This window comes from Mya arenaria, chromosome 15 (genome assembly GCF_026914265.1).
Source record: "Mya arenaria isolate MELC-2E11 chromosome 15, ASM2691426v1".
In the NCBI taxonomy this organism is placed as follows: Eukaryota; Metazoa; Mollusca; class Bivalvia; order Myida; family Myidae; genus Mya; species Mya arenaria.
In genome coordinates, this window is record NC_069136.1 from 52,598,348 (window position 1) to 52,611,888 (window position 13,541).

At 36.6% G+C, this 13,541-nt stretch overlaps 1 protein-coding gene across 1 annotated transcript; it reads left to right on the forward strand.

Moving 5' to 3' along the window:
• Positions 1-672: 672 nt before the first annotated feature.
• LOC128219050 (uncharacterized) lies at positions 673-7,480 on the forward strand. The gene is made up of 4 exons (XM_052926860.1): positions 673-954; positions 2,173-2,342; positions 6,387-6,465; positions 7,372-7,480. Exons 1-4 carry the CDS (start codon positions 755-757, stop codon positions 7,373-7,375), a joined length of 453 nt encoding a protein of 150 aa, XP_052782820.1. The 5' UTR covers positions 673-754; the 3' UTR covers positions 7,376-7,480.
• The last annotated feature ends 6,061 nt before the right edge of the window (positions 7,481-13,541 follow it).

The following is a 13,541-nucleotide window of genomic DNA, read 5'->3' on the forward strand; positions in this document are numbered from 1 at the left end:
AACGCAAAATCTGACGCAGGGACTATGTTTCGGATGAGTGGCAGTGGGCGGACCTTTAAACAACCGCGAAAAGTGAAGTTCTTGATGATTTCGCCAAGTACTTAATGGTCTGCATTCTTCATCGACTGAAAATATAGGTTATTTTCTTAGAGTGTATAATGTCTGACAACATGCGCATCGAGATATAATTGAATAAATTAAATACTTTATTAGCTAAACTCGCGATGTCGAAAGCACTGGGACCTCGAAAGTACTTCGAGATAACGAACATTCGATACAAACAAAAACAGAACATGTCTTACTGAATCCAAAATATTCTTAAAAGTTCGACATAACCGGAAAATCGAGATAACATAGTTCGATATAACCGGGACAACGTGATAACAGAATACGACATAACTCGGCTAGCGTGATAACAAAGTCGACATAGTCGGGACATTGAGATAACAGAGTGCGCCATTACCGGGACATCGAGATTGTGTTTTGTCTCTATGAGTCATAAGGCTTATAGGGTTTGAAATAAATCATGTTTATTTAAAAGGATATAGCTGACAATTAATGCAAAAATATATCTTTCAAAGCGGAAGCAGGATTTCTCCATACGCTTTAAGTTGTGTTCGAATTATATGATAAAAAGATTGCATAAAATGGATATAAAACAACAATTTTACACGGATGCGCACGTCCTGTTCGGATTATTTCTCTGCACGCATACCAAAAACAGTTGTTTAAACCTTTCTGGACTGACAACAGCATGGCGGTGTGGCATGTTTTTGTAGTCGTCGTGGCGTTAGTTCCAGGGTTGCCAACGGAGAAGCCACCTCGCGGTGATACAACGGGTTGGAAATGGACAAAGGAAAAGCCTGACCACGACGGATGCCTCGGGGGCACGCGAAAGCACGCCTACATTGAGAGACGTTTCCACGAGGTTTTTGCTGTACACCAAATGCACGCGTAAGTTGATTTAAATAGATTGAATCCAATTTGACTTCAGCATGGTGTGTATTTGTATTTTTGTATGTGGTGTTTTTTTACCTTTGTGTCTCTAGTTCATTTAAGGAATTAATTGCGGGATTGATGTTATAATCGGGGTATGAGCGCAGTCGAGCTGGTTCAAGTGTGTGGAGTCCGAAGGATTCAACGCGTACTTAAACCAGCCCAACTGCGTTCATATCCCCGATAATGACATCAATCCCACAATTCATTACTTATATTTACACCAATATTTCATTATTTCATTCATAGTGTTAAAAACCACCTCATTTAATTTAAAAAAATCTTACAGTTATTCTTTCTCACCCAGTTTGTATTTAGAACGACGACCGTAACCGGTACAGTTACAAATTACGTCACAATAACGCGGAAAAAGCTCAACCACTTGGAATTACTTTTAACCGTAAAATTGAAACACTAATGACAACAATACATTTACGTCTCTTACATTTACACTTATATGTTGATTTAAGATTTGCCGGGCTTGCTGACACAATAGAAACAATGAGAAGATACACACTTTTCGATGTTCACGTATATTGTTATGCGATGATTTGCGATCCAAACATATCCGAAGATGTTGCGTTTATCGGAAAATATTCACAATTGCCGAAAGCCAGCCATTTAAGGATTTAAGGAGGGCTAACACTGAGTCGGCTTAAATTTAAAAGAAAATTATTCGTGAATAAGAAAAACGGTCGCCTCATTGCGCTACGCTTCATTAGGGTACTTATTAACTTTAACCTATACTTAAAATACAACTTGATTCTCATTAGCTGGCACATTGTCAACGCCAAATCTTACACAGGGAGTGTGTATCGGATAAGTTGCAATACAATAGGCGGACCTTAAAACATCCGCTTAAGTTGAAATTCTTAATGATTTCGCCAAGTACTTAATGATTGTCTACCTACATTTTCATTGGTTGAAAATGTATGTTGTTCTTTCCACTGGGGCAATTATCAACCAAAGCCATGGTCAACCATGTATTATTATATAAGTAATGCCTGACAACATGCGTAACAAGATCTATTTGAATATATTGAATACTTTGGTTAAGGTGTTTGCACAACGACGACGACAAAGACACCATGGCAATAACAAAACACCATTTTTTTCCACGATAAACAGACGAGCTAAAAACAAACGTTGGAAAACTGACATTTTTTTCCGTTTCAGAAGTACATTATGCGCTGGTGGAGTAGTGTACAACAAGGACACCGAGCGCAGCCCTTGTGTTATGGAAAAGGTTCTCTGTGAAATTAGCGGGTGCAATATTTCGGGAATGGTCCCAAAGAAATGCGCAGAAGTGGTTTCTTCCAAAACTTACTGTCGTCAAGTCTATGATGGTAATTTTTTTCTTAAAGGGACTCTCTCGTGCGGCTTTATACGGTCAATCATTGACTTCCGCGAGTTTTATTGGCTCAAACAGTGACCCTCCCACGCTTAATGAGGTCAAACAATGACTCTCTCACTTATACTCGCACTCGGGCCTTGCCCATTCGGCGAGTGCTCCGTTAAGATTGTTTGTCCTTTTAGGTTTTTGGAGCATAGTGCACAGACAGAATGTAACCCTGGTTAGAGTCACCCTGGTTCTTTAACGTGCACCCGTGTATAACACTCTCACACGGGACCCCCATTTAACGTCCCTCCCGGAAGACGATTAGAATTTTTTTTTAGTGATGCGAATGGGAATCGAACCTGCGACCCCTGGATTGATAGTTAAGTATGTTACCACTAGACCACGGATCCTCCACAATGGGGCCAAACATTGATTCTCTTGCGCTTTATTGGGTCAAACAGTCACATTGTCGCGCGTTATGTGGGCATACAGTGACTCTTTTGCGCTTTATGGAGTCAATCAGTGACTCTTTCACGCTTTATGGGGTCAAACGGCGACTCTCAAACGCTTTATGGGGTCAAACGGCGACTCTCAAACGATTTATGGGGTCAAACAGTGACTCTCTCGCGCTTAATGGGGTAAAACAACGACTCTCGTGATTTATGGGGTCAAACAGTGACTTTAGCACGCTTTATGGGGTCAAACAGTGACTTTATCACGCTGTATGGGGTCAAACAGTGACTTTCTTACGCATTATGGGATCAAACAATGACTCTCTCATGCTTTATGGGGCCAAACAGTGCCTTTGTCGCGCTTTATGTGGTCATACAGTGACTCTCCCATGCTTTATGGGGCCAAACAGTGCCTTTGTCGCGCTTTATGTGGTCATACAGTGACTCTCTCACGCTTTATGGGTGGAACATTGATTCTCTTGCGCTTGATGGGGTCAAAAAGTGACTCTGCCATGTTTAATGGGGTCAAACGGAGACTCTCTAACGATGTATTGTGTAAAACAGCGACTCTCTCACGCTTTATGGGGTCAACCAATGACGCTTTCATGCTTTTTGGGGTCAAACAGTGACTCACGCTTAATTGGGTTAAACATTGATTTCCCGGCGCTTTATGGGTCAAATATTGATTATCTTGTCCTTTATGGGGTCAAACATTGATTTCCCTGCGCTTTATGGGTCAAATATTGATTATCTTGTCCTTTATGTGGTCAAACATTGATTTCCCTGCGCTTTATGGGTCAAATATTGATTATCTTGTCCTTTATGTGGTCAAACATTGATTTCCCTGCGCTTTATGGGTCAAATATTGATTATCTTGTCCTTTATGTGGTCAAACATTGATTTCCCTGCGCTTTATGGGTCAACCATTGATTATCTTGTCCTTTATGTGGTCAAACATTGATTTCCCTGCGCTTTATGGGTCAAATATTGATTATCTTGTCCTTTATGTGGTCAAACATTGATTTCCCTGCGCTTTATGGGTCAAATATTGATTATCTTGCGCTTCATTGGCTCCAACAATCACTCTCTTGTGTCTAATGGGTCAACCAGTGACTCTCAAGTGCTATATGGGGTTAAAAGGCGACTCTCTTACGCTTGATTGTGTGAAACATGGATTCCCCTGCGCTTTATGGGTCAACCATTGATTATCTTGTCCTTTATGGGGTCAAACATTGATTTCCCTGCGCTTTATGGGGTCAACCATTGATTCTCTTAGCCTGTATGGGGTCAAACATTGATTTCCCTGCGCTTTATGGGGTCAACCATTGATTCTCTTAGCCTTTATGGGGTCAAACATTGATTTCCCTGCGCTTTATGGGGTCAACCATTGATTCTCTTAGCCTTTATGGGGTCAAACATTGATTTCCCTGCGCTTTATTGAGTCAAGCATTGATAATCCATTTGTAATGGTGTGTTACGTAGAAACAAGACTTGCAACAATGTCAATGGAATTTTATAATCTAAAGTTAAAATAAGCTATCCATCGTAAATATATATTTGAAATTTACATATTTGAAAACCGAAAATAACGTAATTGAAAATTGAATGGTTTACCAAAAAAATATATCCATATACGGTGTCCATCCGTCACTGTTTGATGTGTGTGTGTGCATATATATATATATATATATATATATATATATATATATATATATATATATATATATATATATATATATATATATATATATACGGTGTCCATCCGTCACTGTTTTATGTGTGTGTGTATATATATATATATATATATATATACACGGTGTCCATCCGTCACTGTTTGATGTGTGTGTGTGTGCATGTTTATATATATACGGTGTCCATCCGTCACTGTTTGATGTGTATATATATATATATATAATAACATGGCTTAATTATCGAAGTTAAGAAAAAAACTGTTGCTCACATAACATTTTGAGAGTCCAATTAACAGTTAATAGCATTTGTGTTCATTTGTTTTGCTTTGTCCCGTTTGATTGATGTTTTCTCAATACAACAGTGGAAACTACTTATTTCTCGAAGTATCTTAAACGTAAAGATGGAAACACTTTTCTCTTGAAGTATCTCAAGCGTAACGATGTAAATTACTTATTACTCGAAGTATCTTAAGCGTAACGATGTAAAATACTTATTTCTCGAATTATCTTAAGCGTAACGATCGAAATACTTATTTCTCGAAGTACTTTAAGCGTAACGATGGAAATACTTATTTCTCAAATTATCTTAAGCGTAACGATCGAAGTACTTATTTCTCGAATAATCTTAAGCGTAACGATCAAAATACTTATTTCTCGAAATATCTTAAGCATTACGATGTCAATTTTTTTTTCTCGAACTATCTTAAGCTTAACGATGAAACTACTTTTTCTCGAAGTATCTTAAGCGTTACAATGTAAACTTCTTATTTCTCGAAGTATCTTAAGCGTAACGATGGAACTACCTATTTCTCGAAGTATCTTAAGCGTAACAATGGAACTACTTATTTCTCGAAGTATCTTAAGCGTAACGATGAAACTACCTATTTCTCGAAGTACCTTAAACGTAACAATGGAACTACTTATTTCTCGAAGTATCTTAAGCGTAACGATGGAAACTACTTATTTCTCGAAGTATCTTAAGCGTAACAATGGAAACTACTTATTTCTCGAAGTATCTTAAGCGTAACGATGGAAACTACTTATTTCTCGAAGTATCTTAAGCGTAACAATGGAACTACTTATTTCTCGAAGTATCTTAAGCGTAACGATGTAAACTACTTATTTCTCGAAGTATCTTAAGCGTAACGATGGAAACTACTTATTTCTCGAAGTATCGTAAGCGTAACGATGGAAACTACTTATTTCTCGAGGTATCGTAAGCGTAACGATAGAAACTACTTATTTCTCGAAGTATCTTAAGAATAACAGGTAGAGGTTTCATAGTTGAATAAGCCAAATAGCGTTTTTACGCTTAACTTTATAGACTAAAAATAGTTTATCATGATAATGTTTAAAATAAATTTCTTTAATTTTTTTAAAACGCTTTGATAGGTACCTTAATTTATGCATTGTTCTATGTATAATTACTTTATAATTTCTTGACTGTATTTTTTTCACTTTTACAATTTATTTAAAGTGACACTCTTATTCAAAATTAATGCATACACATGTATAACAAAAACATTTTTGACTGATAAACCTTTAACTTCTTAATAAATAATGCATTAACGGAAAATATTGATTACTGATAACAAGATTGTGATCGTGTATTTAATAGCTGAAAACGTAAAAAAAAGATTGGTGAATTCTAAAAGATTTTCTGTGGTCTACTATAGTCTCATAAGGTAGAAATACCAGGTTATCTGCACTTTTGTGTCAAAATTAAACTCGGTATCCTTCATAAGAACCCTTGTTTTCGACATTTGGTCATCCTTTCTGGTATATAAAATCAATTGTATTAGTTGTGGTAAATCTTATTTTGGAGTAAAAGCGCATCGTTAAATTAAAACTGGTTTAACCAAATATTATATTTAGCTCATTCTTATACTTATTGTACGATTCTAACAGAGTTCGAGATAGCCTGGCACGACGGAACGCCTGACAGCGTTGTTTTGCCTGTGGCCTGCGTCTGTACAGAATTTAAGAAGTAAGATGTACATTTTGTTTCCAATACATAACTTAAAACTGCACTCTCACAGATTGAACGGTTTGACAATTTTTACTTAGAACTAGCAAATTTATGCGAATAAGCATGGTTACCACTGTTAACAGACTGGTGACAAAATTCAGACACATATTTTCATATTTAAGTTAAAAAAATATGTTTTATTTATTTTTCTTAAACCGTTAGAATAACGCTTTTAGCCACAAACATTAATTTTCAAACGGAAATATGAAAACCTGCGATATGATCTTTTGTCAGCAAACTTATATCACTTGTTTGGAGATAATAACGCAAAAATTGGCTCATTCCAAGACAAAAAATAAAAGTTGCCTAAACGGTAAATCTGTGAGAGTGCAGCTTTTAAATGGTTCAATTGTTTCATATTTATACTGCATTGAAAAAAAACTTCACCCACTTAGCAAAGCGAGTTGTTTCTGCTTTGTGTTGTTGTTTTTTCAAAACTGCAGGATAACATTTAAATAAAGATTGTGTCGATTTTAGTCGTAAATGGAAATAATTTTATATATAAGTATTCATTAGTTTGCTACATATTTGTATGAATTGAACTTTAGCCGACATTGGAAATGAAAATGAAGTTGAGAAAATCCATGTACTGCCATTTCTGACGCTTATACGGATTGAAGAAAATTGAAGCTGACTAAAATCCCTTATTGAAATTTAGTTATTAAGTTATTATTCGACACGTTATAGGTGTCTATTTAATTAACACTGAAATAATGATATTAAACATGAATCGATGCTCCAACTTTTACAGTATGTATGCAACATCGATTTGCTATACCCTTTGCTAAATGACAGGGTTGTTGTTGTTGCTGTTGTTGTTGAGATAGATTTGTATCTATAAATTGTTTTTTTTTCTATTTACAGGTAATACGCATCACTCCAAAAGCAAAGCGGGTGAAGACGCAAAAAGAACTTCAACGAATGAAATATTAATGTTGCCCGACATATATATATAAACTTTTAGCAAATTGCACCTTGTTCTTGTTGTGTTTTTGTACTGACATAAAACAGCCTTCTTTTCCTTTTGGGCCATCTCTATTCCGTAGTTCCTTGAACCGCTAAGGCGTGTGAATACATTCGGAGCTCCTCGGCTATTTTTATCGAAAACAACCCCGGATGTATGCCGGTACATCTGTAGGAATAGTTCGTTAAATTTTGAATTTATCTTTTACTAAATGTAGTGTTGTAGCTTGTATTTGTTGATCTAAATTTAAATTGTTTGCCAGTGAAGTGTATTATTGCAAACATAACTAAGATTCCCAAGAGTAATGCCATTAAGTTTAACTTCTAAAATAAATTACTACGCGATCTACTTGCAGCGGACTAAAAAATACCCGATTTCTGACATTGTAAACCGTCAATATACAATATACATCCCAGGTTGTTTCCGTAGAAAATGGCCGAGGAGTTCCGAATGCCGCTAAGGCGTATGAATATACTATGTTCATAGAGCGTCTAGTTAACGTTGACTAAGACAAAATGGCGACGGTTCTAAATGTGAAAATAAACACATTTCGCCGCGAGTACTTCAAGAAAGCCTTTAAGGAATTCATTAAAAAATTTATGGGTCAGACATAATAATTGCGTATGCAATATGAACAAAATGTTTGTAACAATGATAAAATATCATCAGTAGATCAAATAAGAGTTCTGCTGTTAACAGATAATGAATAAAAATCGACATAAATGCTCTTTTGTGCCGAAAAGTGTTGTTAAAGGTATTGACAATTAGAAAAATTAAAGCTAAGAAATACACAATTATGTTTAAATGAGAATCTACGTAATCTGTTGTTGTTTGTTGTTTGTCCTCAAACGTAAGGAAAATAACTCAATTTAAACCATTTAAAAAATGAATGACAGAGTCCATTTAAACAATTATTAACAATAAAAAGTACAGTCGAACTCCCCCCCCCCCTCCCCCCACAACCCCAACCCCCAGGGACCGGCGAAAATATCTCGAGAAAATTGGAGCCAAGCGGTAATGCTTACATTGAGTACAAAGAAATCGATACTAAAAATCCAGTTCGAGCCAACGAGGAATTCGAGCCAAGCGAGCTTGAGCCAACGGGGTGTGACTATAGTTTTTAGTAAAATTTGAATTCAATATATAGCAGCCACCAATTGTATAAAACTTAGCTCAGTTTCTACAGGTTATTTTTTGGTTAGTTTACACACTAATATTATTTGATTCGCTAATAGTAATTATTGGAAATATAGAACATCAATAAACTGTCCGGCTATCTTTGACAAAACCAAAGAAGTTACCACATTTGTACAAATGGCTTGCTGCAGTTTTCCAAACGTGCACATTACAAAGCTATAGTTTTTCTAAATTATCTTTAAAGTCACGGATACAGCCATTACGTTGTTATCGAAACAGGCTTAAGTTAAGCTCGGAAATCCGGAATGATAACGGTAGCTGTCTGCGAAAATTGTATCCTGGTTAGGGTCACTGTCACAAACCAGAATGCGAAACGGAAAGATCTTATCATTCCCTCCTTTTTCCTTTTTTTACATTCGTATATGTTTACGTACACACAAATTGGTTACTTAAAGTGACACCCTTATTCAAAACCAATACTTATGTGAAAAACTACAAAAACAAGCTCAGTAGCAAAAAGTTTAAATATAAACCCGATTGACCGGGCATGTCCGGGCATGTCTATGGCACTGGGTATATGCCAAAGACATAGAACACAAAAACAAAAAAATCACACACAAGAAACATGGAAGAACAGCACAAAATTCCACAAACAGCACAGTGCAAATACATTATATAAAAAAGAACTAGGTATGTTTGTTAATCTTTGTTAGGTACCGCCTTGGAACGGTCACACACACACACGCACGCACGCAAGTTCGCACGCACGCACGCAAGCACACACAAGTTTTACAAGCATACATTTTGAGTGATAAATCTTTAACTGATTACTAAATAATGTATTTATGGAAAATATCAATTACTGATATCAATATTGTAACCGTGAATTTAATAACTGAAAAGGCCAAAAAAATAATGAGTGTTGAGTGCTAAAAGATTTACTGTGGTGGACTATTTTCTAATGAGGTAGAAATAGCATGTTTTCTGCACCTTTCTTTTATACCCGCACCCTCATAAGAACCATTGTTTTCGACATGTATTCATCCTTTTTAGTACATGAAACAATAAAACTAATTGGGGTATATCTTTTTGGGGAGTAAGAGTGGGTCTTTCAATGTAAGAAATCTGTAAACACTCCCTCTTTACTCCATACAGATAATTATGTAAATGTTTGGTCTCAAACTTCACCATGACAGAGCGATGATTGAACAAGATTACAAACATTGCTTAAATGCTTGACTATAAACTGCCAAATATGATGTGTAGTAGAATTTTAGCTTTAGAAATACCATTCTGACAAGCATACCATGCCGATCGCCATTTATGCATAGGAACTGGGCAGCAAAGTTTATATTCTAAAAATATATAGAAATGAAGTATTTCAAAAACTGTGTGTGCGTGGGGGGGGGGGGGTATTATTGACGCATCAATCTTTCAACTGCACGCCATTTAGATAAGTGTTATAACTGTGAGACATTTCAGAAAGAAGGATTGGAGTTTATCATCTAACTAACAGCATGTTACTCTTGAGTTGTCACTTCCGAATTGGTGTTATCTGCCTGGTATTGTAAAAATATAATGATAGAAATAATAGTATTACAAGAAGAAGAAGAAGAAGAAGAAGAAGAAGAAGAAGAAGATGAAGAAGAAGAAGATGATGATGATGATGATGATGATGAAGAAGAAGAAAAAAAAACAGAATATTTGTCATCATCGTCGTCGTCATCATCATCAGAAGTAGCAGCAGCAGCAGTAGCAGTAGCAGCATCAGTAGCAGTAATATTGTCCAATTACTATTCAACAATGCCAATGTTATTTAGAACAAATAAATCGAAAAATGAATATTCTTCACCAGTCAGCAGGTCGTGGTTTAACCTACCTGGTGACATCACCAATATCCGCAATATAAATGGGAGGTAATCGTATATAGTCCCCCGTGTTTTACCATCCAGTGGTGACTTCCCCTACACAGGTTACAGACCGGTCGGGAATGAATGTTATTGCCGATATGCTTGTTATTGTAACGCCAACAAAATCATTTCTCGATCAATTGATTGCGTCTAAAATGTTGCTAAATTCCAAAGCAAAAGACATGTACACCATTTAGCATTATGTCCATGTGATAACGCATTTATTCCTATCACCTTATATTTCTGTATCTCCCTTTTTGTATTGTATCCTCTTCTTTCCTTTTTAAATACTTGTTAATCCCAAATATCGCTATTTCGAAGTATTTCCCGACGATTTCTGATTAACGATGCTTATTTTTTTTTTTTACGCGAGTACTCATAGTATTTAAATTTCACCTTTTACAACGATTATACAACGATTGTGAAGCTATATCAACATATGCTAAGTTACTCTCATTGTCGCGATGTTTCGCAAGAGTGTGGTCTTATGTTGTGGAGGAAATCGGAGTACCCGGAGAAAACCCACTTGTCCGCCTTGGGTGACCTCAAACCAAACTCGCCTACGCACAGGCCCGTGAATCGAGCCCGGGACGCCTTCATGAGAAGCGAGTGATTTAACTACTGCGCATACCGTACAACCCTCTCAGTCCCTCGATTATGTTTCCTTGCTGAAAACGGAGATTCAAAACTAGCATGGAAGACGTGAATTTTAACTTTAGGTGATAGATGAGGACAAACAAATATTCATTGTCAAATTCTATATGCTGAATATTCGTAGGCAATTATTTATGCTGAATATTCGTAGGCAATTATTTATGACTTCCATACTGGTTGTTTTCTGACGAAGTTTTGTTTTTGTTTATTCGGTTGTGCTACGACATAGAGTCACATAAACGAGTATATCACGGCATCTCACGTACTTCAACAAAAGTACAAAATTATTCGATACATACGAAAATGTAGGGCTTCTACAAAATGGTTTGTGTCGCTGCTGGTTTCAAAGAGATAATTAATGTGTATACGACTATGATGACCCGATGAAAAATATCGTGTCACGGGTTTTTTCGAAGTAATGTCTGGAATACACGGTGTCGCACACTGTATGGGTCGACTATGACGCGATGTTGTTATAATTTTCATTTGCCCAACGTTCACTTCGAAGGTCTCCAAGTAAAACAGCATACAAGTTTAAGCGTTTTATTTGATTTTGATAATAATAAATAACAGTGATAACAATTCCTTTTTACTTAGTTTAAAATGTTAATATATCTTTGTAATTTTGACAGGAAGTCCTAACCGAGGTGTATCCTCGACGCTTGTCTTAAACAAAATGTTTTATCAATATCTTTGGTCAGTACCTACCACGTGACTGTCATAAGGCTATTAATAAGTTAATATTACATAACTTTTATCCATGTTGGACCGCCGCATTTAGAAATAAGACGTTTAAACAACAAAATGCGCTTAGGGCGATAAGCATTAAAGAAAGATATCTAAAGCATGTACTTGTAACGTGGTGGATATGTAACGAACAAAAGAACATTGTAAAATGTATATGCAATGTACATTTAAATATTGCAAAATGTATATGTATTCTTATAAAATAAAATTCAGTGATTAAAATGTAAATTATTGCAAATAATTGGCGTTGTAGCAACTATATGTAAGAGTACGAAAAGGTACACTGATAAAGGTACGACCAAAAAATGATGCGCTTAGTTGCCACATGGGAACGAATTTGTACGATAAAAGTACGAGTGAAACGGTGGGCTTTGTTGCCTCATGAGTACGACTTTGTACGATAAAGGTACGAGTTAAACGGTGTGCTTTGTTGCCTCATGAGTACGACTTTGTACGATAAAGGTACGAGTACAAACGGTGGGCTTTGTTGCCTCATGAGTACGACTTTGTACGATAAAAGTACGAGTTAAACGGTGGGCTTTGTTGCCTCATGAGTACGACTTTGTACGATAAAGGTACGAGTACAAACGGTGTGCTTTGTTGCCTCATGAGTACGACTTTGTACGATAAAGGTACGAGTACAAACGGTGTGCTTTGTTGCCTCATGAGTACGACTTTGTACGATAAAGGTACGAGTACAAACGGTGTGCTTTGTTGCCTCATGAGTACGACTTTGTACGATAAAGGTACGAGTTAAACGGTGTGCTTTGTTGCCTCATGAGTACGACTTTGTACGGTATAGGGCGAATAAGGAACAGTGTGCGAAGTTGCCACATGAGAACAACTTTGTACGGTATAGGGCGAATACGGAACACTGAAGTCACATCATTTACACCACGGCAACATCATCGACACCACGGCAACATCATCTACACCATAGCAACATCATCGACATTGAAGGCGCATCGTCGGCACCGAAGTTACATCATCTTCACTGAAGTTACATCGTCTACACTCAAATCACACCACACTGGAGTCGTATGATTTTAACTGAGGACCCACCTTTGACACAGAAGTCGGACCATCGTCACTCCAGAAACATGGTCGACACTCAAGTAACATAGTATAACCTGAAGATTTATATATGTATTTATGAAAGATAGGTAGTTGTAAAAATAGTACAATGTACTCGATTATTGAATTATTGTTTTGGGCTGCCTTCCATACATTTTAGAGTTCAATTTCTGGATCGCATGGATTGACGTTTTTTTAAAGATGTTGAAATACATGGCTATGCCAAGACCAGTTTGACCAACTAAGATGAAATAGTGTATAAATTATAGTATCGCGGCGATAGATAAAATGCAGGAAGCAGGGCATGATCGAAAGACATTGTCTGGGACGATGGCTTGGTGTATAATTCAATATAATTCAGTGAAGAAAGTCAAAATGTTGCCAATCTTTATTGAACATTGCGAGAATCTTATTCAAATTTAAACTATAATTTCGACTGGCGGTAAGCTTTAATAGAAAGCGCTAAAACAGCGCCACCTATCGGAGAATTATGGGAAAAGTGTGACGTCAGCGGCGCTAAACAATTACCGTATGTATGTCTAAATACT